Below are 13662 nucleotides of genomic sequence, written 5' to 3'. Positions count from 1 at the left end.
CATGGGTTTACTAAGGGAAGGTTGTGTTTTCTAGCAAATTGCTCACATTTTATAATGATATGTAGATCAAGCTAGGGATCTTGGAGTATCAGTAGATAAGAAGTTGCCATTGAGCTAGAAAAGAGGAATGGAAATGATACTTTTGGATTTGCTAAGGCTTTTTTGCTAAGACAATACAGCATGGAAGACTGTTGCATGAATTGGAGAATATGGGTTTGGATTATAAAATATTAATGTGGATAAGAGGATAGCTGATCAACAGATATCAAAAAGTAGTAGACTGTGAGTCTGCAAGATTTAAGGTAATCTGTGCACCAGAAAGATCAGTTCTTAGTCCACTGTTATTCAATCTGTATATTAATGATATTAAGAAGGATTTGACTGGTGACATGGCTATTTTCTAATGATACAAAGATAGGTAGATTAATCAGGAATGCTACTGGTATGCAGTACTTGCAGAATGATTTTAATAGGCTGGGATTGTGGGCATGGGAAAATATTAGTTCAATGTCAGTAAATGTAAAGTCATGCACGTTGGCATGATTAGATATCCAGTGTCATATTATATTGGTGAAATTATGCTAGAAGAAGAAACTGATCAAGCTAGGGATCTTGGCATATTAGTAGATAAGAAGTTGAAGTTCAGAGGCTATGTAGCAAATTGCAAATACAACTCAGAAGATAATTGCAATGTTGAAACAAACTTTTTTGACATGTAAATTTAAGGATGTCATTTTGCCTATTTACAAGGTCTTGATAAGACCTCACTTGGACTATTGGACTACTGTGCTCAGTTCCAGTCTCCTGTTCTCCATGGTGATTCTGATACAGTGGAGGTAGTGCAAAGGAGACTTAATAATGATATCAGGATTATGGAATACTGATTATGAAGGCTGATTGAAAATTTGTAGTTTGCTAATGTCTGCAGTCTACACGATGATACTGCTGGAGAAAGCAGGATGCTATGATTGAGACTTACAAACTTCTGAAAGGACATACAGGATTTCATTTTATGGAGGGTGCGGAAAGAATGCAAACACATCCTTGGAAGCTGAGAATGAGTGGTACTAAGAAGGGGATGAGACCTATTTTTTTTTTCTCTCATAGAGTGGTACATGTTTGGAATGAATTGCCTTTGGATGTTGTGTGTGTGTAAGCAGTGTGAATGAATTTAAGAACAAGTATGAGAGCTGGCGCGTGTATTATGTACCCTCCTTCGATGAGTTACTGACTCCCTGGAGATATCTCTTAATAATAATAATGTGCCAGAATTCATATTGACTCATAGAAGATAGTTCCCCCTTGTATTAATATACCAGTATCTCCAAAAATGTTTTCAATCATTGTATTAAACAATAAGCACGCTAAGACATCCCTTGTCGAACACCATTTTTTATATGTATTGGATCAGACAACATGCTTCAAATTTTAATCTGACATTAAGTGTTTCTCATTGTAGCTTTAACCAAGGCAAAAAGTTTCTGAGGTATATGTAAATTCCTTTATTGTAATAAATAAATGAGATCTATCTATGCTATCATATGCAGCTGTAAAATCGATGAAGAGATGGTGTGTTGTTTCGTTTCCAGATTCATTGCATTTTTCAAGTATTTGGTGTATTATAAAAATCTGGTCATTGGTTAGTGCAACCTTGCCAAACATTATAGGGATTAGTGAGACATGGCTAACAGCGAATGATGTAGTTACATGGATTTAGTATTTTCAGGGAGGATAGAATAAGGCAGGATGAGGGTTACTGCTGATAGCAGATCAATTGGCAATAAGAGTAGAAGTCAGTCTGGCAGGTGCTAGTTCTTTTGAATCAGTCTGATGTAAGGTTCTGTCCAGTAGGACAAAATACAAAATTGGTTGCTGCTATTCACCAGAGATGATGTGAAAGACATGCAGATTAATACAATAAGTGCAGGTCGAGTAATTATTATAGGGGGAAGGGACTTTGACTTCAGAGACATACATTGAAAGGAGAAATGGGGATGGATAGGAAACTGGTGATATGGATAAAAGGATGCTGATGGACAGATACCAAAAAGTGGTATGTGGAAGCACAGAATCCAGGAAAAGGCAGGTAACTGGTAGTGTGCTGAAGGGCTGTTGTGTCCATTCTTGTTTAAATATATATTTTCCTTATACTTTCCTTTCCTTTATATATCTTATCCCTTTTCTCTGTGTATCGTCACTTCCGTACTAGAAATCTAAGCTCTTGCTCCTCTTAGTATCCTAAACCATTTCTCTTTTTAAGCTGCGCCAATTTAGGACATTTAGTTTATAAAGAAATTTAAAACAAGAAGCAATTCCTAAATAAGTCTAGAAGTGAAATAATCATGCAGTAGTAACCTTGATCTCGTAACTTAACTCCCCCCCGTGTGCCTAGGTTCATACGTTATTATAAGCGGTGCATTGAATGGCAATTACAGACAACTGAATATTTGATAAGCAAAAGTTTATTTAACTCATAAACACATATTAAATTCTAAAAACTACAATTCAGTACTAAGATGATACAATGTTAATAAGATAAGCAGAATACAAAATATGAGAATTTCACACTAGTGCTTGGGAAAAACTGTTATGCCTCCACAAAGGACTCTACACACACACAGGATAAAGAGGCTTTCCCGTCAATAATTAAGTTGGCTTAAATCTTTCACCCTCTTAAACACAATAATTCAATTAGACAATTGGATTACACACGTTGATTTACAAGAGTTATGTGGGCTTAGCAATTCCGTTACAATGAACGCCACATTCAGTTCTTTTGACCTTTCTCAGCTAAGGGTAAATTACATATATTAGTATCAATACACACTATCGCTCGTTCAGTAACACTGATAAACTAGTTCCCTCTTTCTCTATACCAGGGTTTCTCAAACTTTTTCTATGACAGAACACTTCACAAATCCTGAAATTTTCACAGAACACCTTGGTTATTTTGTGTATTAATTAATAATTAATTCAACATCAATTAAAGTTTAATTTAATTGACTTAATTAAATCGTCAAAAAACATCATTAAATTAATTTGTGCTGATTTTCATTGACATATCCTATTCTGATCACCAAATATATTTATAATATTATTATAAGTACTTACGAGTGAATGCAGACTTTTTCTCCTGTGTGCTGGTAGTTTTTCCCTCTTTTTGTACATCTTGGAGATCTTTGTAGACTTGAGGTGGATGACTCACTATCTGTTCCATCACAAACACCTTCAATAAAAGATTTCTTAATACCAAAATTAGACAAAGTGCCTTGTCTCTTATTCATATTAGAATTTAAATCTGTATTCCTATTACTTTTAAAAAAATCACGGCACTCCAGTTTCAGAACAAGCACTTACACACTGCATTATGAATTGCGAAGAAAGTATTCAGTATTACTAGATCTGAGAACGTTGATCTTCAATTTCAGTGGAAATAGTTTCTTTATACTTCCTTGATGATTGGTCACTGACATTTGCAACACAGATGTTATTTCGTTCAGTTTTAAGAACACTCCGCCCATTGTTGTAATTGACTTGCAGGCAATTTTTTATTATCGGTCATAAATGGCAGTATTCTATTTCCCGATTGTTGAAAGATTTCAATGTATGAAAATTAACGATAATTCATGAATATTTCCGTGTTTAAAAATATGCTGCTTGGTCACTGACATTTGCTACACAGATGTCATTTCCTTCAGTTTTGAGAACAGAGGATATGCCACCATTGTTATAATCCACTTGTAGGCGATTTTTATGACCTCTCATAAACAGCGTTATTCCCTTTATGTATCATCGAAACATTTCCCAAATGTTGAAATATTTCAATGTGTGAAAATTAACGATACACAGATGTTATTATGGGTTCTGGGTCTGAGCTTTTCGGCATATTCGCAAGTATTATTCTCCTCAGAATATTTCTACTATAAAATATTTATTCATGAAAAATGCTTAGAAAACTAAAATGACAAATTCCAGAACTTCTCGCAGAACACAATTTGAGAAACCCTGCTCTATACTATTAAGTGAGCTAAAGTCCTAGTTCAACTCTCGTTCAAGTCCTTCAATTGCTAAGTAATACGAATTACAATTACAACCATATTAAATTAATAGAATTAACATAAAATCTTTCACAATACTGTTTGATGAAGCTCTTCTACTAGACGTTACTTGCCTGTGATTCCTGAGGAAATATTCCTTCTGTAGTGGGACATATTTGGGGTACTTCGGATCATGAGGGCCACCTCGGTTACACCATATCAGGCTTCTTCTAAGGAAACACGATCTATCTGCTGTTCTGCAGTCATCAGATTCGCCATAAGGATATCCACAATTTCTATTGATGATTTCCTTCCTTTAGACCAGGGTTGGCTTAGTATACAGTAAATACCTTTCTTCCCGACCATGTGGCGGCCTTTGTTCTTGATGGTAGGAAAACAGGACCTAAAATCCCACTTACTAATATTCCATGTCGTGGCGGACAGAGGGAAGAGGGGGGGCTCCTGACCATCACTCAGAAAACTCATAAGGTAATCTCCAAACGAAAACTGGCAAAAGACCTCGAGGGGGGGGTCCTACCCCTTTTATATTATGACCCTATCAGGGCACCTTGTGCAACCCCCCCCCCCCACTAGGATACGTTTATCGTAACCTGTTAGGGCGGCATCTCTCTCTGCTGAAACTTCTACCTTTGGTGGGCCGTGTGCACGCGACTGACCCGCGGCAGTGTCTAAATCGGGAACCATGACCTTGGGCTTTACTTTGGTTCTAGTTAATCCTATGAGTCAGCTTTATCAAACTCTATCAGCTCACCCTTTTTTCTAAGAATTAGCATGACTTACAATCTCTTGTTTCAAGTGTATAACAAGCAAGCTTTTTACATGCAAAATTCTTATAACTAAATAATGTACATTAATTATCTTATTTTTCTAATATTATACAATCAATGTTCTTATATGAGTTAACAATTATTTCTTTAAATATATTTATTTCATTTATACTTAGATGCAAGCATGATTTTCTTATTGAAGTTCTACTTGTTACATTGTGATCAAGTAAATTCTCTTATGAAGTTTCGAGGATCACAAATTTAACAGGGCTCTGTACTTAGAAGACTGCTGCTCAATTTGTACATAAATGATATAGGAAATACCGTATTTACTTGTATATAACTTGCCTTTGCATATATCTCATTTTACTTTACGAAACAGAAATTAAAAAGTTGCATGTATAGTTCACACATGAAAAAAAGTGTAAAACTTTAATTTTTGGGAAAAAAAGTGCAAGTTATATTTGAATAAATATGGTCATTTGAAGGGAGATATTCAGTTGTTTACTGATGAATCAAAGTTGGATAATAGTTAATCAGGTAATGTTAGAGAATGTACTGAATGATATAAATAGACTGACAGTATGGGCAAAACTTAATGGATATCAGTTTAATGTGGAAAAATGGAGAGTTATGCATTTTAAGATACAAAGATTACAACCTGTTATCACATTGAGGGAACTGTACTCCAGGAAATTGAGTCTGGTGGTAGTAGTAGATAGAGAGCTGAAGTTTAGAGGGCATATTGTGCAAGTAGCCAGGGTAGCTCACAGAATTGCTTGGTTATTGAAGAACACACTAACAAGTAAAGATAAGTGAGTTATCATTCCTCTTTATAAAGCCTTGATGCTACCACATCTGGATTAATATGCTCAGGTCTGGTCACTTTGGTTTCTTGAGAATGAGGAAATGGTGGTGAAGATTCAGAGGCAACTTGACCAATATGGTGAGTTGTAAAAGTTGGTTGATAGGTGGGAAAAAAAGTGAGGGGGATATGATAGAAACATTTAAGTTACTTAAAGGCTTTTATCGGATTGATGCAGGGAAAATATTTCTGCACTTGGCTAGTGGGAACAGAACAAGAGGTCATCCGTGGAAGTTGGATAAGAGTGTAGTTAGCAAAGGCATGAGGACTAGATTTTTTTTTTTTTTTTTTTTTCTTCAAGAGTGGTGAATGAATGGAATGGGTTACCTGAGTCAGTCGTGAGTGCTTTGTTTGTTATGGTTTCAAGGAAAGGTATGATAGATAATTATTATTATTATAAAAACCTCCATGGAGTCAAAGACTCATCATGGGAGGTCCACTGTTATACACACAGTTTATCATACTGCGCCTTAAATATATTCAGCCTCTGTGCTCACCACACTCTCATGCAATGCATTCCAATCATTCACTACTCTCCATGCAAAAAACCTGCTCCTCACTCCCTTGCTCACACCCTCCTTATATAGCTTCCAGGGATGACCTCTTGTTCTCCTACTATCTTCACCTATTCTGTGTAAAACCTCCCTGACATTAATCTGGTAATAGCCTCTTTACTGCTTATATGTCTCAATCATATCCCCCCCCCCTTCTTCTATCCACCAATTTCTGCAAATTGCATTTTATCCATCTGTCTTCATACTCTACATTCCAGAGACCAGAAACCGCCTTAGTTAATTGCCTCTGAACTTTTTCAACGCATCTTCATCTTTTTGATGCACCAGATCTGTACACAGTAATCCATATGTGGACTGATCAAAGCCTTATACAAAGGAACCATAACAGCCTTACTTCTACAAGTCAGTGTCCTCTGCATCATTCCCATCATCCACTGTGTTAAAATTGTGTTTTTCACAATTTAGTAACATGTCCCCGAAATTTTAGGTCCTTGTCTACTATCACTCCCAGATCTCATATCTCCTCTACCTGTTGCAAGATATTTCCACCAGTTGTGTACTTTACATCCCATCTCTGCTTCCCAAATTTCAAAACTTTACACTTTGAAATATTGAACTGGCATCCCCACTCATTTACCCATTCAGCCAGTGTGTTCGAGTCCTCTTGCAAAGCTACAGCATTCGATCTACTCCTGATAGCTCCCCAACTTTGCATAATCTGCAAACAACTGCATATCACCATTCAGACCTCTCCAAATATCATTTACATACAAATTAAACAGCAATGGACCCAAAACAGACCTTTGAGGTACATCACTAGTAACTTTCCTTTTCTGGGATATCGCTCCTCCGTAGACAACTCGCCGATATCTATCAGACAGCCAATCTCCAATCCAATGAATTAATCTACTGTTCACCTCATCCATTCCAATTTAATTACCAGCTTGTCATGGCAGTTTATCAAACAGCATTGCAAAATCTAAATATACTAAATGTATATGCAACACCCTTATCCAACGCATTTGTCACTTTATTATAAAAAGTAAGCAGATTACTAAAGCACAAACTTCCTTTAGTAAATCCATGCTGGCCGCCAAAGAGTATTTTTCTGTTGTCAACCCAATTCTGAATCTTAGTCCTAACTAACTTCTCTAATACCTTAACCACAACTCCAGACACACAGACTGGTCTATAATTCAAAGCCTTAATCTTATCACCTCCCTTATGAATTGGAACTTTCTACTCTTTTGGAACTTGACCCAGTGACTCATGTTGAAAAGATATGCAAAAGCTCTCTGGCACATTCCCTCAAAACACGTAGTGAAATAGCATCAAGTCCCACAGCCTTATTTACACCAAGTCTATTCAATTCCTCATATACCTCCTGTTCACTTACTAACAGTTCCTCCTCCTTTCTCACTGCTTTCAAGTTCTGCATGATGTCACATTCACAAGAATTAAATACTTTTATAAATTGCTCATTAAATATTTCAACTATATCCTCCACAGCGGTTATCATTCCTCCATTTTCACCAATCGATCCCATCCTACCATAATTATTCTTTCTTCTATTGGCCACATATCAAAAAAACTCCTTAGGATTTTTTTTTTTTTTAGCCGCTTTTGCTAACTGCTGCTCATACTGCATTTTTGCTACCCTTATCAAGCTAGTCACCTTCCTCGCCTGCTCTTTGTACTTCTCATGCAACTGGTTGTTATAAATACTCGTTTTGTGTTTCTTCCATAATACCTTCTTCTTCCAGATCACATATCTTATCTCTTGATTCATCCATTTTACACCTACTCTATTTACCCTCTTAGCCTTTGGAATACACTACACTGATATTGCATCCACCAAATAGTTCTTGAGTATGGTCCAAGCAGCATTGATATCCTTTCCATCCAGTTCTTCTTTCCAATTTATTATTGCAAGCTGTTTCCTGAGCTTTTCATAATTACCAGTCTTATAATTCCACATATATCCCTTTCTAATAGACATCTGCGAATGACTGGTCACCCTGCAAGTGATCACCTCGTGGTCGCTCTCACCAGCTGGTGGAAGATTTGACACCTTTATAATAACATCATCTCATGAGATGATGAAATCCACTACTCTTGATCCTCGTGTATCCTCCGTTACATACTGCCTAAAGTAATTGTCTTTCAGAAACTCCAAAAATTCATTTTCTTTACCCCAGATGCAATTTCTTGCTTCCAGTCTATATTACCATAATTAAAGTTGGCCATAATGATCACTCATTTCTTGCTAGCTAGGCAAATTTGCCTATACATTTCCTTCTCATTACCCTCCATATTACCAGGTCTATAACAACATCCAATTAAATATTTCATCCTGTTTACTTCTACTTCACACCATTACTGCCTCAAAACCATGGCCACTATTTGCACCTTGCAAATCCACCTTAGATAGGCACAACTTTATCTGCTACCATTAATAGGACTCCTCCTCCCTTTCTTCCCTGTCTGTCTTCACAAAAAATATCATATCCGTTCATCTCTATTCCTGCCAGAATGTCATCGTCATCTAACCATGCCTCACTTATACCAACAATTTTGGGGCGAATAAACTCAAGCAAAGCAACAATTTCATTCCCCTTATTTCGAATTCTTCTAGCATTAGTGAATAAACATAAGAAATCATTACTGCTTCTACAAGTCCTATGAACATCACTCCTACGATGTGGCTCTTCAATACCTTCCCCAGTCACTTCCTCTATGTTACCACCAATTCTACAACTTTCCTCACACCTAAACTCTCCCCACCCATCCCGGGCCATCTCAATCTATGTTTGCCTGCTCACACATTCACCTCTGAATTCAGCATCTGCATGTTTCATGAAGGGTTCCCCCCCCCCTCAGTTTCCCTGTTTGTGTTGTGCCTTTACTCTCTCATTTACTTCATTCATAATATTCACCTCTCCATTTGCAAGTGAGCAAACACCTCTCCCAACCCTGCTTTTTTGCTCATTCATATCACTTCGCACCACCTCAGATCTATTCATTACAGTCATTACCTCTCCAGCCGACGCACACCAAAACTATTTAAATGCAGCCCATCTTCTTTATACAATTCCATCCGTCCCTCAAATTCTTCCCACACATTGACAAAATGCACTCCATTCTCCTCACAATAACCACGCTAACAGTTATGTGAGGAGAATTATTCATAATCTTTGCTCGCCTTCTCAATTCATCACTATCATACCTTGGCAACACACTGACTACCTTTTCTACCACACTGTTATCTTTTACTCTCCTTAATAATCTCCTTATATCCAATCTGGCATTTTCCTTGTTCCCATCCAAATCATTTGTTCCTACTACAACCACCAACTCTTGTGCTCTCATATTCCTCATGTCCAATGCTTCAATCACTCTCTCCATTCTACCACCAGGAAAACAAACCTTATGCATCTTCTCATTCACCACACTTCTAATAATGGAATCTCCATAGAAAGCCACTCTCGAATCATTCTATATCTTTTGCATGGCCAGCTTTCCTTCTACTCTTTTTCACTCTTCCATGTATGTCCGTAATTCTTTTCATTTCATTTCGCATGCAGTTCATCTCTTGCCTCATCATCATCAACTCTGCTTTCATGTCTGCATCCAATATATTTTCCCATCTGACATTTTCATGTAGTTCCATATTATGTCTTTGGATATTTTTGGCTGTGCAGCATCTACAGCACACCTCACACTGATGTTCTGGTGAGGATATCCAAGGATAATTAATTGACTAATGTAGCGGAAGCTGCTGATCATGTATTTTATGAATGTTTGGCATAACAACAGTAGGCTTGGATGTATCCCAAGACGTCATCATTGTGGATCTACTGTCTTGATGTGAAGAACTGGCACAAGATGAAACTGCAGCTCCAGGTAATAAGAGTGAGACACCAGTTTCGATATCTTTCATCATACTTTGTGAACTTGAGAAATAGATAATTCAGGTGATACAGAACAAGGAACTAATATTTGGCTATCTGTACTTGGCCCTGATTCTATGTTATTTGAGTGAGTTTCAATTAACTCAACAGTATTAAGAATAGGCATCGTATTCGTTACTGGGATTAACATTGGATCTTGGAACAAACTGTCAAAAGATGTTGTCACTACCTGTGATTCCTCAATTTCTATTATTGTATCTTCACGTTGTTGTGATCCTTTTACCAACACTGAAGTCTGTATAGATGGAAATGCGTTCTGAGTTGGACTAGGATATATATTCGAATTAGAAACAGAAATCCCATTTAATGGATAATCAGTTCCAGACAGTTCTAACCTTCCTTCACTTGTGAATGACTTTATTGACCTATCAGTATCTTCTGGTGTGTCTAATTCATTTACTTTTGATGACACATTGGCCTTCATGCCTTTACTGTTAGAACCACGACGATGTCTACTCCGAGATCGTCCTCTTTTCTTCTTAATTACCGGTGGCAGTTCTGTGCTGTGTTTTTTTTTTTTGGTTGCACCTCAGCAAGTAACAAGGCCTGGTTACTTGAATCAAGTTCAGTCTTCTCCTGAATATCAATACTGGAAGTATTGGTCATATCAATACTGGTAATACAGATTATCTTCATTATCAATATTGATAATGAAGATAATCTGTTAATAGTTTGGGTATTTCACGAAGAGTCTTACTCCATGGAAGTGCTGTGCAATAATAATAATAATGAGTATTTTTCATTGTAGCTTTAACTAAGCTAATAAGTTTTTGACGTATCTGTAGTTTCTTCATTGCATTAAATAAATTAGATCTGTCTGTGCTATCATATACAGTTCTAAGATAAGAACTGATGAGAAGAGATGGTGTGTTTAAATTTAAAATTCATTGCATTTTACAAGTATTTGACGCATTGTAAAAATCTGGTCATTTGTAAATCTTGATGGAATCCACATGACAATCACCATTAGTATTTACCAAGAGGTAAAGTCTTGAATAGAATGTTGGAAAAAATTTTATATGTAGTACATAATAAATTTATTCAATGTAGTGAGAGCAGATGATTACATCACCTTTCTTATGTATAGGACATATTACGCTCAGATTCCATTCATCTGGGATTATTTCATTAATTCAGATTTTGGTAATAAGTTTACACAATTGCCTGATATGTTCTGCACCTGCATTTTAAATTAGTTTTGCTTGTATCTTACCTATTGTTCTGGGGCCTTATTGTTCTTAAGTTTTGTAATAGCTGCTTCTAGATCATCTGTATTTTATCAATGTTTTCCAGATGCTCAAATATATTCGATTCAGTCAATCTATTCAATAGTCATCAAAATGCTCTACCCATCTTTCTGGTAGCATTTCATTCCCACTAAGGATTATGCCCTCCTTATCTCTACATAACATTGTTGTAGGCTGGAAGTCTTTCTGACTTCTATTTAACTTTTGATAGTAGGTCCTACTTTCATTTATACTTCTGAGATGTTCTATTTCTTTAAGTTTGTCCTAATGGTGTTTCTTCTTTCTATTCTTATGCACTCTTTTTTTTCCTTTCTGGCCATACAATATTCCTCTAGCTTTACGAGTATGATTCCTTTGTTGCATTCATCTATATGTCTCATTTTTTGCTAGAGTCATACATTCCACATTAAACCAGTTGTTACATTCATCTCAACCCAGTTTTCCAAATAACATATCTGCTGTTGTCACTATGACATTCTCAGTTTCCCAGTCATCATTAACACTATTACTATCAGTTAGAGTAGATAGGCTTTCATTATTTTTTTTTGCTATATCTGGCTTTGACTTCTAATTCTTTCAGTCTTGCATTATTGAACATTTTGGCATGAGATCCATACATCTTTCTTCCTTGCATTTGAGATTCTGTTTCTAATCTTTGATGTGAGTGTGATATATAATGGTCAGAGTGAATTTTCCCATCTCTAGGATCTGACATCCATCAAGTTGGATAAGTGTCTTGCATTTATTAAGATGTTATCACTTTGTTAAGGTGTTTCCATTGGGAAACTTTTTAGAATAGTCTATTTTGTGTAACTGAGACATCATTAGTATTGTTTCTGCACTTAGCACAGTTGGGGAATAGGTATGGCTGTTAGCTTAATGCATATATGTACACCATGCTAGATGAATGTCAGTTAATTTGCTACCCCAACATAAACTACCTTCTTCAACTTGGTAAGAAGCAAATATCCATTAATTTGCTTCGAATTGAATAAACTGCACACATAATTCCTTATTTATTATTATTATTATTTGAACATTATAAAGAAATAAAAAATATTTTTCCTTTCCCTTTTATTTTTATGCAGAATCTGAACAAATCAAAGAAACTCTGAAGAGGGGATTACTAAACACAAAACCTGTACTACCACCAATTCGGTCTAGCAAAAGGTATTGCTGTTTTTTGTTGTTGTTTTTTTAACCTACACAATGATTATTACATTGTTATAATTTCACACTTTATCGATAATATTTTAGCATTTCCAGAAATGTACACTACTCATATATAAGGATAATGAAATACAGATACAGTTTAATTCAGCTATCACCTAGGAAAGAAGCAAAAACAGAGATGTTTAGTTGTCCAGGTTATGCAACAGCTCCCAAACCTCCTTCTCATGTATCTGTATTTCTTCATCCAATACAGTGGCACTATGTTAAATACACCACATTGAAAATTCCTGGTGAAGTGAGCATGTTACATACGCCACGTTGATAGGTCTTGGTGAAGCAAGCACTCATTATTTGAACTACCTCTCTGCTTTTGATACTAGATTAATGTTTGCGTTCAGTAGTTATTCTTCCACAATTGCAGCATAATGATAAAATTCTTTTGGGTTAGCTTTAGCATGTGCAGCAAATTTCTTTTCATACTCCAACTTAGCTTTCCATACAGTACTTGTAACTTTTCTGGCCTGAGCCTTATATATTTCATAACTCCTCTCACTCTTATTCTCATGATATTCCTTCCACATCATCATCTTCTTATCGATCTGGTGTTTTATGAGACTGCACAGACATATCATCCCCATTCTATTTGTTCTATGAACTCTAGGGAAACATTCAGATATCACATTTAAGCATCTTTTCAGAGCTTTCCATGCAATAATACTAAATATCCTTCCCATTCAACAACCGATAGCATGGAACCAAAGCGATTATTTTCCTGAGTTTGCCATAATTTACAGATTTGTAGTTCAGCATATAACTTGATTGGAACATCTATACAATTGGTCAGCTCGCATGATTACTTTAACAAACAGTGGTAAAATAGTCATATCCTTATCTGACATACTTTCTGGTGCTATGATCAAATCTAACAGTCTTTGTTCTTGAGTTGCTTCTTGCACATACTGCTTGAGAAAATTGTCACGTAGCAGCTCAAAAATTTTTCATTTGTTCTTATAAGTTTTCTCTGATGCCCACTCAATATTCATATAATTTAAGTCAGCCATACTAA

General features: G+C 36.1%; 1 protein-coding gene across 4 annotated transcripts in view; it reads left to right on the top strand.

The window, feature by feature from the left end:
• The window catches only part of Su(fu) (suppressor of fused domain protein), a 494976-nt gene that overhangs the window by 276266 nt on the left and 205048 nt on the right, over positions 1 to 13662 (top strand). For all 4 annotated transcript variants that reach the window (XM_090393062.1, XM_090393061.1, XM_090393064.1 and 1 more), the window contains one exon: positions 12512 to 12593. In XM_090393062.1, the coding sequence (XP_090249188.1) occupies positions 12512 to 12593 (82 nt within the window). The remainder of the gene's footprint in view (positions 1 to 12511; positions 12594 to 13662) is intronic.

This window comes from Typopeltis vanoorti, chromosome 5 (assembly GCF_054136105.1).
Source record: "Typopeltis vanoorti isolate ZY-2024b chromosome 5, IOZ_Tvanoo_1.0, whole genome shotgun sequence".
Lineage (NCBI taxonomy): Eukaryota > Metazoa > Arthropoda > Arachnida > Uropygi > Thelyphonidae > Typopeltis > Typopeltis vanoorti.
Note: the sequence above shows the minus strand (reverse complement) of the source record. Positions and strands in the feature narration are given on the sequence as shown.